This window comes from Lampetra planeri, chromosome 35 (assembly GCF_965212315.1).
Source record: "Lampetra planeri chromosome 35, kcLamPlan1.2.h2, whole genome shotgun sequence".
Classification (NCBI taxonomy): Eukaryota; Metazoa; Chordata; class Hyperoartia; order Petromyzontiformes; family Petromyzontidae; genus Lampetra; species Lampetra planeri.
In genome coordinates, this window is record NC_136141.1 from 1,709,767 (window position 1) to 1,723,642 (window position 13,876).

Sequence of the window (13,876 nt, forward strand, 5' to 3'; positions counted from 1 at the left end):
ATTTTGTGTGATTTTTCTCGACGAATTTTTCTCAAATTTTTTTACTGATTGTCCTCACGATGTCATTCAATAAGATGAACCCATTTATCTCTTAGTGCATCCCTTTTTGTATAAGACTAGCTGTACTACTCGGCTTCGCCCGGGACTTGGATTCACCACCAGTGGCAATGTTCGCACCACAGCAGTTACTCGTTTAAGGCCGAGTCGACCTAGGGGAGGCCCAGGACCGGTTCAAATAATCGTCACCAGTGGTGGCCGTGAGCGGGAATCGAACTCGGGTCGCCGGGTTTGTAGCGCGGCGCACTAACCACTACACTACAATGCGTTACGCTTCCACGTGCGTGGGTCACGTGACATGTGACGTTACAGCTCACTTGCCGTGCAAAAAATCTCTGCATTATTGAGCTCCCCCCCCAAAAACAAGTATATTTTTTATAATGTTTGCATGGTGTACAGTCTGGAAAGTACCCACATGGCAAATTTCCAGGTTGTTGCATGTCGGGAAGTACGCTAAACATTTTAAACAGACACACAATCACAACTTTGCCTTTTATATATATGGAGATATACCACGGGTGTGTATCACTGAGCTACCTCTTGAGAGACCTAAATGCTACATCTGGTCCACTTGGGGCGGTGGTCCTTAACCTGGGCATGGCACATTGTTTTAGAAGGTAAATCGTCGAGACACATTCAGCACGGGCACGTATGTACAACGAGGTTTCATCAAACCCTGTATTTGCTAACATACTTTTTTTACGATCGAGAACCAAAGGGGGCGGGGGGTACAAGGCTGCAATGAAGGTTAAGAAATACTGACCTAGAGAAACGCTTTCCCACACGACCGCTGAGATTAACATGCATCATGTACCGTTATTTTAAAAGTGCCTTGGTTAAGGCGCTATATACATTTCTTTAAGGTGAGATGAGAGTCGAGCAATACATTTGATATCTTCAAGCTGGTATTTAGCCAAATTATATTTAATCTTTGTGGGTTTTTGAGTGCAGTCATTGATCACCTGAGATCAACTCTGCATTCGAAAACCCATTTGGTCCTAGGAAGTTGCTTGGATTTGAACCAAGAAATCTCAGTGGTGCCACCTCTGCACTGACCTCTGATCCACACTGCAAAACCAGTCAAATCTAACAATGGAATTGTAGTATATAAGTATCCTATGAAGGTCAAGAACGCTCAGCTTTGCAAATAATACAAAGCAACAATAAAAACACGTTTTTCAAAACGAAGTGGTAGAACATCACGTGCAAGCCATGGTGACCATAGCCCCCAACATGAACGAGTGGAAGAACGGGAAGTGATTTTTAAATCCTTTATATTAAGTTCACTTGCTTGCTTACGACCGTGCAAATCTTTCGGTTGTTTTTTAACCCACTTCCCGTGATCCAATCGAGCTGACATTTTGCACACACTCGTTGTGCGTGACAATACATTTTCCTGAAATTTTTTTCCCAAAATTTTACACTTTTTAGGAAAAAATAAATTATATTTAATTACCAATTGCTTAATGGTGGCAGGCAATCATCTGACCCATAGGTGGCAGCCATCTCAAGCCAGAGGACGAGAGGACTCTAGCCGCCACGCATATAAAGGATTTATAGTGAAAAACTTTGTTTTTACGGGTTAATTTTTTCCCCCTGCACCCGAGCCCAAAGCTTTGCACAGCGGTGCCCAGTGTCTCAAGCTCTTGCTCATGGATGAGTAGGACTCTCCAATCTCAATGGTTTGCCATTCCCACAATGTCCTTTGCTCTGCCACACGGTCAGCTCTTTTAACAAGCTTTGACAAACGCCTGTACATTTCCAAAGTTTTATCAGCACATCCAACCAAATACTGGTCTTGATTTACACAAGGTATGTCATGTGATTGGTCAGTGACAATTCCATGTACTGAATTGCACGCAGTAGGTTCAGGCTTTTTTTTCCAGCCACTTGAGGCTTTATTTGCCACATTGGCTTGGCAAAATAATTTTTTCCACAATGTTACCGCGCCCGTCCTCAGCTTTGTCAGGAGAATAATACTGGTAGGAACCTGGTTACACCAGCCCACGGGATTATTGTGTCCGTCTGTCCATCGTGCATACAAAAATGGGAGGGGTGGGGCTGGGTGGGGAGGGGCTGGTCACCCCGTGGTGCCCTTATAAAACTCAACGTTTAACCTACTCACGCCGGCTTGTGCCCGCCCTCAGGCATATTTGCGGAATACACCACGCCGCCGTTGACCCTGGCCATTGACCGAGCAACCCAACGTTCCTACCAGCTCCCTCCGCAGGAATGTGTTTTATTTGGAACTCCCAGAGTAGTGCAAATCTTCACGTTGAGAGCACGGTCCACCAAAACGACCATTGGAACTTAAGATATGAAGAGTAAACCTTATGTACAAGAGGGGTAGCCACTTAGCCACCTGCCCTGCTACAGAGAGTAACCGGGAAACGAATGTAACAACTTTAAAAAGACACATTGTTCAGTTTCCAAAGCATAGACTTTATTAACATCTTCGCAATCATGGGTGTGGGTGTGAAGGGGCACGTGTGTTTCTTGACTGGCTGTTAGGCAGAGGTAGAAATAAAACCTCTAAATGCATGTGAGTTTTTCGCATTGCTGGTGCAATGTGTAGATATGCGAGCACTGTAGGTAGATAACCAGTGAAAACTTGCATATGTATTTGTACTTAGGAGATCAGCAATTCTCTGCCCATGAAACATTACCCGTCATCTGGGGTTGCTGTAAACCACAGGTGGCTGTACTTGTGTTGTATCAATGATGTGACAGTTGTGGCCTGGAAGAAAATACTTTGGGCATCATAATCGGCGAGATTTTGCAGTTTTGCCGTTTGTTTTGGGTTACAAAGCAGAGAACTTCCATGAAGACAGCTGGATTATACACCGAGGACATAAGCACATAGCCTCGGCTTCATAGTATCCATCTAAAGTCCACTATATTTAGACAAGCCTTCGACCAAGGCGCTAAATACATCCTGTCAAATTAATTGCCAACGAGATATTTTTTTGCAAAGGGATGCTGTAAAAGTGATTGTAATTTGATACATTTTCCATACTCCTAATGCACAGTAGCATTTTTAATACAAATCTGTGACACTTGAAATGACTGGGTTTGAATCCATCAAACCTGCAGCTCACAAGAGCGTCCACATTGGCCACGTACGGTGCGGAAGAAGTTCAACATGCACGTACATGACCCTGTGTCTTGAACCTACATTTTTCGGAGCTATTTGCTTCGTATCTCAAAAGGAGTTAAGGATTACATCCATGGCCTTGTCTTAAACTCGGGCCATGATTTTATATCCCGGGAGTTCATTTGCACAATCGTGTACATTTATAAACATGTTCGGTCACTGCGTTTATGAGGACAGCTGCTGCAGTGTCATTGCACTGTATAGATGAAAGCGTTCGATTTTGTCAGTGTACACAGGCTTAATTTATACATGTATGCATCATTTCTGTGTGAATTGTGTATGTACAGATCATTTGCTGTCTGCTTGCGCACCGTGTGTGTGTGTGTATATACAGAAACGTGCAGATGTCAGCATAAAATGTATGTGTCTGTTAATATTTTATATGTACCTACTGTGCATATTATGTGCGTGTGCAATGCTTGTATTCAGTTGGACTTTGACCAAATCTTTCCACTGCCCCTCAACCTGAAAACAAAGAAATTATTGACAAGGCATAAGACTCAGTCGGCATAGAATTTCCCGACTTGCTGTATTAAATCTCACATTTGAAAGCAGAATATTGGAATGTAACTGAAATCAGAGGGACCCCCTCATCCACGGGGACACGTACCCTTTGACCTTACTGGGTTTTTTCCCAGGGTGCCGTGTGGGATCGGGGGTCGCCATGGCGTCGCGGCTCTCCACCACCTGGTCCATCTCCTGGGCGGCCGAGGCAGCTGCGGCCTTCATGGTCTGCTTTAGGGAGCTCACCTACACATACGTACACAATGGCTTGTACAAACACAGGTGTCCCGTGTGACCCACATACAATGTTGGAGCAAGCGCTGTTATTACAAGCAACGTTTTCACCCTCCGCACAGCATGGGAAGGCGGAGTGGAGTCGCGCATATAATGTCTGGAAAAAGCAAACGGAATTGAAGATAAATCAACGGGAAATAAGAGTTGAAGGAATATATTAACGGGACGGGTCAGGAAACATGAGGATATGGAGGGAGAGGCTAAATAAGGACATTGAAGCTGCTTGCAGCAGGGTCTGCTTTGACTGGGTGGGGAGAGGGCAGGGTTTTCGAGTGGGGGTGGCCACAAGAGGGATACAAGTAAGCACACCGACATGCGCCGGCATCTTGGAATTAACGCAATCATTGCATCGGCGATGGAAAACATCAGTGGCAAGTGGAATCTGCACCTGTCCTGAGCCTCCCTGAGGTTTACTTGGCCTTGGAACGAATGGCGGAGGTGGTGTGTAAACAACAGCACGAAGCAGAAAAAAAAGGCAGCTAGCTTCGATTTTCTGGTCATACCACACCAGTGTATGCCGTACAGGCCTCAGTGGGTGCCCGCTAACGGTCTACATACTGGGGAGCTCTTGTCTTGATGCTCCGCTACGAATGCTGGCGAGTTATTACCCACCTCGTTCTCGATCTGTGCGCGCACTGCGATTTGGTTTTCCTTGGTGGAGTTGGCACGCAGAATCTGAGCCTCGATGTTTAACAGAACAGCTTCACAACCATCACACCTAGAACAGTGCATTTTCAATTATTAATTATAACACGAATTGCAATACTGCTTATAACGCAAAGAACACCCGCATGTTAACCTCATTGCACTGGGTTGTTTTGATTGCACTCTTCATATATATGTGTACTCGAAGCACTTAAATATTAGCATTTTCTCAAAAGGTATTTTTTACACACTTAAACAGAATGGCATAATGTTAGCATTAAATCTGCTTTATCTATGAAAATAAGGATAGACATACAGCCGGTCCCCGCTTTGATGACAATGCATTCCTGGAAACCCCACCATAAATATGATCTTTGCAACAGTATAAACATCACTTGCCGATGTTTTTTTTTCCTTTTACCAGCCATATTTAACAGGGTTTAATCGATAGAAATCCATTTAAAAAAACATTTGAGAACAACAAAAGCTCCATGCCAGCCAAGCCACATCGGAAAACCAGACTGACTGTTCAAATGTCCTCAGAGTCAATTCGTAAATCAAGTTTCTGCGTCGTAAATCGATCCATGGTGGTGGTATATAAACGTCGTAAATATGGATCGTCGCACACCGGACCAGAGACTGCCTGTGCACACCCCCATAACCAACACGGCATGGGAAGCCCTTTATCCAGCAGTGGATTGACAAACGGGGGGGTTACATGGCCAAGCGGCGGCACACCTGGCGTTGTTCGAGTCTAGTGGCTGCTCTGGTTAACACTGTGGGTCTGTACTAACATTAAAGGTCCCATGACGTTATTCGGATCAGTAGACCATGTCATGCCCGGCGTCAAAGTCCAACATTTATAAATTATTCATAACGTTTTTGGGTTAGCAGAGCCTCACCATTCTGGCGAATTGCCCGATGATGCTGGATGCAATTACCAGCGAAATGTCGTACTCAAAAATTGTAAATGTTGTGGTTTCACGCTTCAACACACCGGTGGGCTAAAGCAGTGAACTATTTGTCTTTCGTCAACGTGACACTTTTTTTTTTTGCTGATTGGCCGTGTCGGGTGGTGGAGGGTTACGACACATTTATAAATAACGCGATCTAACCCAAAAACGTTGATTATGAATTTCTAAATTACCCACAAATTACTTGCTTGGAAAACGCCACATAGCAACATCTCTCCCTGCTGGCAAATAAATGCCCATTTCAGGCTGGTACTGCATACACATCTTGTGCTGCACAGGGAGAGCTGAAACTGGGGGGTCCCATTGTATGTATGGCTAGATAAGACGAGGGCATTTGAACGGTTGAGATCAGATGTGGCGTGACGGGCGCTTTGATCTGCCCAAGCATCGAAGCAACGGCCCTTATAAACACAAACCCTTCTCCTTGCATGCGCGTGATAGCCACGTGCTCACCACTGCTGCAGGGTGTTGATGATGGCATTGGCGTCGCTGGCGCGCACGTCGCGTCCGATGCAGGTGTCCACCTCGAGCTGGCGCCGGCGCTGGTCCAGCTTGCCGTGCACGATGTCGGCGTAGATTGCCTCGATGATCACGTCCTCCAGGTGCCGCAGGTTGGTCAGGCCCAACTCGCTGAGCAGCACGCCGTACGGGATACACTGCACAGCGCCAAGATGCCGTCACACTGCCTTGAAACGGACTGCTGGTTTGCTCATTTTTGTTCAAGCAGGTGATAACCGAAAAGGCCAGGTGGCAAGAGTGATGTGGGTCACCAAAATGACAAGCAAAAGACATTCAAGCACAGCAATGAAGGAAACAGAAATCTGAGCAAAGATAACTGTAACGGGAGAAAAAAAATTGCACAAACATGCATCAATACTGGGGCAGTTGATATTAGCGAGCACCCGATTCAGGCCAGCACAGATGACAAACACAAGGCGTCAGCCAGTCACGAGGCAGGTCTAGCGGTGGTGCATGCACGTGATCCATCGCTTCAGAGAGCTGGTGGATTATACAATTTGTGAAACTCTCAGAGACCTGCAGGGCTGCGAGGTGACCAGGTGAAGACAGTACCAGAAGTAGGTTTGTGAACCCATCTTTGCTGATTTTGAGTTATCCCCTTGTTTGCAGTTATCTCTGAGCACTCTGGTTTAAACCCACGTGCATAGCGCTCCATCTCAATACAGGCCCCTCCTGAAAGAGCAATTTGAAACTCCGTGAGGTTTCCTGTATAACTTAATATTATGAAATGTGTACCATTCAACCACGCAATGCTCCACCGGGCTAATATTACTCTAAAAGTCCTTGAAGAGATGGAGCTCTGGTTGAACGAGCCTTCATAAAATAAGCGGTTAAGTTAGTTCTTTGAATAAACCTTTTAGATGCACTATTAAACTAAAATTAAACCAATCTGGATTTACACGAGGGGGTGTCTAGGGGACAGACTGTCATCCTTAAAACACAAAGCATCCAACCCAGTTGCACGCAGTTTGAAATAACCCAGCCGTGTTAACATGCAACAGTAGTCTCCGTTAGCAATGCATCTGTCAAACAAATCAACACACTCAAACGTAAATACGTAAACCACGTCACCTTCATCTTTGCAGCCAGGCTTACGATGGTTAAATGTCTCAGCTTGTTTTTCTGTGCTTCTGACAGATTCGGCAGATTCGATGAATTAGCTACAAAGACACACATCCGTGTAACAAATTAAATTAGGTGGTAGTTAAGTCATCACCGCACCTTCCCATGGCCTAGATGCACAGCAAAGCTACATGAAGTGGGGTCGGGGGGGGATTACAGATGGGGTTGTAATAGAAGGGTCGGCCAGCTTGTGTGGAAAGATCACGTGGTCAAACATGTTAACTTATTGGGCTTGCAAATAGAGGCCACCCCCACAGATTATATAGAATCCATCATGTAGGATTATCAATAATTGGGGGAATATGTGATCGGCCTCAAAGAAATTAGTTAAAACACGTGTGCAGTTCACATGCAATAGCTGCCTGTGATAACAATGTCAAAAAAGTCAGTGATTTCTTGTTCAATGGGCATTGATGTAGTGCTGATATCCCGTTTACAGCCCTGAGCCAGGGGTGGACATTCCTTATTTTTATAGCAACAAGAATATACCCATAAGACAACCACTGTCTTGTTACCAACAAAGTGGTACTCATTTTATCAACCTCAGAGGGATGATGGGCTCAGCTAATGCACAACTAGGGGTTGAAATCACAACCAAGCGATTGTGAGCCACTCGCTTTGCTCTGCCGAGCAACCTGGTTGGATTCATAATGTAAGATATTAGTAACAAGGGAAATGAGTATCGTCTAAATGTACTTTGTTATAAATCTACGTGCAGTCCTCGTGAGTAAAACAATTACGCTGATAATGTAGACACAGCCAAAGTTTTACTAGCATCATTGTGCACTTGCATGCATGTAACACGTGTGCCTGTGTTCATCTCACGCACCAGTATAGTCCGAGTATGTTCCATATGCAAACAACTGTAGCAACTGGAAATGTGGAGCATGAGGTCCGTTGCTCAACTGTGGACAAATTTGAACAATTACATCAGTTAGCTGGTCACAGTCACTTAAAATATACAAACGTCATTGCAATATACCGATCACTGCTAGCACCAAAATCTCCCGTGTTTACAATATTCAGTGCACCACGAGTATTCCATGACATGTGCAAAATTAATAAACCATGAACACAATTAACCACGTTTTCCAAACTCTTTGATTCTTTCGGTAAAGTCACGTAGGTAGAAAAAATAATAGATCACGACGTTTCGATCGCAACAAGCAATCGTCCTCAGGTGGGGATTCCTGCAGTCACGAAAGCTTCAAATCATGTTTTCCAAGTTTAAACCATTTATTCCAGTTTAACGCGTAGACTTTCGCGACCAATATCATATTTCCAAGTTTAAACCATTTATTCCAGTTTAACACGTAGACTTTCGCGACCAATATCATCCATAATACAAGTTTTTTGGGTTAAATCGCGTAAATATCTGGCTGTCGCCTGATGAAGCTAGTTGTAATTACTGGCGAAACGTCGTACTCAGATTGTAAATGTTGTGGCTTTGCTCCCCAACACACCGGTTAGTGCTGTACTAGTACACTACACTATACACTATTATACACTACACTATACACTACACTACTATACACTACACTCTACACTACACTATACACTACACATTAGTGCTGTACTAGTGACGAATTGCCATGTTCTGTTTACTTGACAAATTTTGCTAATTGGCTGTGTCGGGTGGTGGCTGGTTCAACGGCACATTCATATATTTACGCGATCTAACCCCAAAAAACCTGTATTATGGTATTTATTCCAACGTACAGGAATCACCATTGCAAGAGTTGACTCCCGGAGATGACGTGTAGATGAGTGAGCAGTTCTCAACCAGTGGGTTGCGCTCACTTTGGTAGGGTGCTACCCACAGGTTTTGCCCAACGTGCTAGGAGCTTCTTCAGGAACTTAAATAAAACAGCCCCCCCCCCTCCCCGTAGCTCCAAGCACATGGATGCGAAACGCTGGACATCGTGCCGAACAACACACGGCAACAACCCGAAAACACACCTGACGGCTACGCAGCACGACCCGTGAAAACCTACGTAGTCGTAAGAGCACGAGAGCTCTCTCTCTCCCTGGCTGGCAAAGCCGCTCACTCACCTCCTGCACGCTGGGGACCTCGAGCAGCTCCCCGAACACGTACACACCCGGCGCGTCCAGGGCTTGCTCGATGAGAGCGCAGAGCGCCACGCCTTGCGCCGAGCGAGCCAGCAGCACAAACTGCTCGATTGGCTTTCCCTCCATCTACACGCGCGCACACGAGCACACATATACCCCCGTCTAGCCTTAACAGACTGCTGGGGGCAAGTGCTGTTAGTGAGCACCGATGAAGGCCGGCACTGTGGCACACGAGGGGGTGGGTAGCCGCTTTTGTCTCCCGAACGGCGATGTTCACACACCGCACTGGGTACTCATTTGAGGCTGAGTTGACCTAGGGGAGGCCCAGGACCCGGTTCAGATAATCGTCACTGGTGTTGGCCGTGCGCGAGAATCGAACTCGGGAAGCCGGGTTTGTAGCGCAGCGCGCTAACCGCTACACTCCCGCTCCCCTTACACACACACGTGCGTGCGTGTGTACAGCACAGGTATTCGTACGCTGTACGCACGTATATGGACAAATGGCAGATATCGTGAAATGCTGTAGTTTGAGGATTGGTGGCCTCAGTAGTTGGCGCACTGCACTATGAACACCATTGCAACGTTCAGTTCCTGGCCACGGCTAAAGTCAGTGGCGAGTGTGACCATACTTCACAACTTGCGTCATGACAAGAGAGACCCAAAGACAGAAAATATTGACAACACAGTAATTCTAACTGACCCCAGATAAGTTCAACACACGGACACGCTATCCACACTGTGTTCATCCACTACGTTGCAGGTCATAACGCTTTTATTTATGTTTCTTAGCTCGCAGTGTTCGCCTTTGGGATTCCCTCCATCGTCTATTTTACTACGTTCCTATAACAATGCTCAATTCAAGAAAGTATTAACTCTCATATATGATACATTCAGGAATACTGTTGTTTTTTTGTCCACTTGTTGTTTTAGGCCACTGGGTCTTTGGACAGGTGACCACCCAGCCTCATCCTACTAACCTCATGCCAACTTCACCCTCACCACATCCCAACCTCACCCTCCCAACATCCCAACCTCACCCTAACCTCACCTCACCCCAACCTCACCCTCACCACTTCCCAACCTCACCACAACCTCACCTCACCCCAACCTCACCCCAACCTCACCACTTCCCAACCTCACCACATTCCAACCTCACCCCAACCTCACCCTCACCCAAACCTCACCCTCACCCCAACCTCACCCCAACCTCACCCTCACCACATCCCCACCTCACCCTCACCCTAACCCCACCCTCACCCTAACTTCATCCCAACCTCACCCTCACCTCACCTCACCCCAACTTCACCCTGACTACATCTCAACCTCACCCTCACCCCAACCTCACCTCATCCCAACCTCACCCTCACCACATCCCGATCTCACACTGACCTCATCCTCAACTCACCCTCACCACATCCCAACCTCACCCTCACCTGATGCCGATCCCAACACGCTGCTGCTGCTGCTCCTACCGATTCCTCGCTGCTGCTCTGGATAGGGGATCCGCTGCTGTGTCCTCAGGCGCCACAACTTCCAGGAGAGACACACGGGGGACACGAGGGGAGGGAGACTCGTTAGACACGATGTGCACACGAGATAAGGGGAGCATGGAGGGGGGTATCACACAATATGAAGGTAACACGGGTGACACGGAGCACAAGGGAGACATTGGGAGGCACGGAGAGACGTGAGGCATGGCCACACGGGATACACGACACGCACAGCGGGGGCGGTGTGGAGCACAAGGGAGACGATGAGACACTGGGGGGACACGAGAAGCAAGGAGGGTACAGGACGACATGGAGACACAGACAGACACACACACACACAGACACACACAGAGACACACAGACACACACACACACACAGACACACACAGAGACACACAGACACACACAGGCACACAGACACACACAGACACACACAGACACACACAGACAGACACAGGCACACACAGACACACACAGACACACACACACACACACAGACACACACAGGCACACACAGACACACACAGACACACACAGGCACACACAGGCACACACAGACAGACACAGGCACACACAAACACACACAGACACACAGACACACACAGACAGACACAGACCCAGGCGTGCTCTCCCAGTCTCGTTACCCGGGGCAGGTCACTCGTCTCGTTACCCCCCCGTTTGAGTGACTATGCAGATACGTTTACCCGTCTCGTCAGGTTACCCGCCAGGTTACCTGTTAGGTTATCCGTCTCGTTACCCGTCTTGTTACCCATCAGGTTACCCGTCTCGTTACCCGTCTCGTTACCCGTCAGGTTACCCGTAAGGTTACCCGTCAGGCCTCTCGTCAGGTTACCCGTCTCGTTAGTCAGGTTACCCATCAGGTTACCCTTCTCGTCAGGCAGCTCAAGTCTCTCGCTCCCTGCGAGGCTCCTCCCGTGTACAGTAGGTGTAGCGCGATTCCCTTGCACGTCGATTCTCAACTGCGATTCCGGAATCGATTTTTTTTGCACTTTAAAAGTTCGGCGTAGAATCGACCGATTTGTTTTGTTTGCGGCGCGATCGCTCTCAAAGCCCCGTGGACATTATTGTAGTAAACTCCAGGGTGCGTGCGTTGCGAAGATCGGGAACGTGGGTTGAGGCCGCCGGGTTCGCGTGAACACTGCACCCACCACACACAGACTCGACGCCTATCGTCTGTGGGTGGAGGGGAATCGATTCCGAAAATGAATCGATTCTCCAAATGTTGATTTATAATTTTGTTATTTTTAAATAAAATTTCTTCCGGAGCTAAATGGGCACCGCCGAACGATCGAACTCTACTCGAAGCATAAACGCGAACTCGCCAGTCGCGCGCAGCAAAAAAAGAGAGACGCGGGATTCGACAATAATCGATTAGCGGAATCGACGTTCGATTATAGGTATCGAAGGGGAGAATCTATTTCCGCTTCCGCCGACGTCACCGGTGCGACTCGAGCCCCCTGGCTGTGGAGCGGCAGAGACACAAAGATCGCCCCGCCCCCTCTCAGGCCGGCATTGTTGTTGTTATTGTTGTTGTTATTGTTGTTGATATTGTTGATATTGTTATTGTTATTTGTTGTTGGTATTGTTATTATACCGAAAGAACCAAGAAGGTATTGTTATTGTTGCTGTTGTTATTGTTGTTGTTATTGCTATTGTTATTTTTGTTGGTGTTGTTATTGTTGCTGTTATTGTTATTGTTGTTTCAGTTTCATTTATTGTTTATAGCCCTATACTCTGGCTCCTCCCCCCCTCTCTTATACAGCCTCGTGTTACATCAGCCCCCCTTTGCCCACTTCTGCAGTTGTTTCTTGCTGTGGTTGTCCCACCTGATGAAGGATGCTTGTGTTGCGCCCGAAACGTCGTGATTTAATTTACTTTATTTTCTACCTACGTGACTTTACCGAAAGAACCAAAGAGTATGGATCCCTGCAGTCACGAAAACTTCAAATCTAGAATGGTATAGCCCTGTGAGCCATTCGGCTCTTGAATCAGGTGCAACCGCAACAAACAAAAAAACATGAACAAGAAAACATCTTAAAGTTACTTTGCGCAAACCGAAAAATTCCGGGAAAAACCGCAAAGTCTTCCAGAAAAAAAGCACCGTACACCAACGCTGTGCAAAAATCCCAGTGGGATGCAAGTCAAACAACAACAACAACAACCACAAGACAACGTAGATTAAAACCATCATTCTAACTCCGTACTACAACAAACAAACATGGCCAAACCAAAAACGTTTTTGAAATCACCAAAATAAAGCCATAAAAGCAATGTTGTTGCTGACAGTAGCAGAGTATTGACAAATAATAAGAATAGGTGTTACCCTGTCTGGCAACTAAAACTGGAGGTGTTGAGACGTTCAGACACCAAATAGAAACCTTTTGCAGGGGGGATCAAGTACTGCATTAAGCACACGCAGTAGTTGTGATGAACATGCAAACAAACACAGGCTCTGATACTGGTAGGAACCTCCTGGTTACACCAGCCCACAGGGGATTATTGTGTCCGTCCGCCCGTCGTACAGGGAGGGGCTGGGTGGGGAGGGAGGGGCTGGGTGGGGGGTGGGAGGGGTGGGGCTGGGTGGGGAGGGTGGGGCTAGGTGGGGGGTGGGAGGGGTGGGGCTGGGTGGGGAGGGGCTGGTCACCCCGTGGTGCCCTTATAAAACTCCCCACCCTCCCCACCCAGCCCCTCCCCACCCTCCCCTCTCCACCCAGCCCCTCCCATTTTTGGATGCACGACGGACGTACACAATAATCCCGTGGGCTGGTGTAACCACACAGCTACACACACACAGCTACACACACTTACACACACACAACTACACACACACAGCCACACACACACAGCTACACACACACAGCTACACACACACAGCTACACACACACACAGCTACACACACACAGCTACACACACCTACACACACACAGCTACACACACCTACACACACACAACTACACACACACAGCCACACACAGCTACACACACACACAGCTACACACACACACAGCTACACACACACAACTAC

The 13,876-nt window shown here is 47.2% G+C and overlaps 1 protein-coding gene across 3 annotated transcripts in view; it reads right to left on the reverse strand.

The window, feature by feature from the left end:
- Positions 1-2,478: 2,478 nt before the first annotated feature.
- The window catches only part of LOC144730197 (COP9 signalosome complex subunit 7b-like), a 43,221-nt gene continuing 31,823 nt past the window's right edge, over positions 2,479-13,876 (reverse strand). Inside the window, exons 1-9 of one of the 3 annotated variants that reach the window (XM_078610811.1) lie at positions 11,716-12,028; positions 10,773-10,869; positions 9,322-9,465; positions 8,099-8,174; positions 7,219-7,307; positions 6,082-6,284; positions 4,622-4,727; positions 3,822-3,961; positions 2,479-3,676 (exon numbers count right to left, since the gene is read on the reverse strand). In XM_078610811.1, the coding sequence (XP_078466937.1) occupies positions 3,637-3,676; positions 3,822-3,961; positions 4,622-4,727; positions 6,082-6,284; positions 7,219-7,307; positions 8,099-8,174; positions 9,322-9,465 (798 nt within the window). In that variant the 5' untranslated portion in view covers positions 10,773-10,869; positions 11,716-12,028 and the 3' untranslated portion in view covers positions 2,479-3,636. Of the gene's footprint in view, positions 3,677-3,821; positions 3,962-4,621; positions 4,728-6,081; positions 6,285-7,218; positions 7,308-8,098; positions 8,175-9,321; positions 9,466-10,772; positions 10,870-11,703; positions 12,029-13,876 lie in introns of those variants that run through there. The other 2 variants (XM_078610812.1, XM_078610813.1) reach the window with 2 other exon arrangements.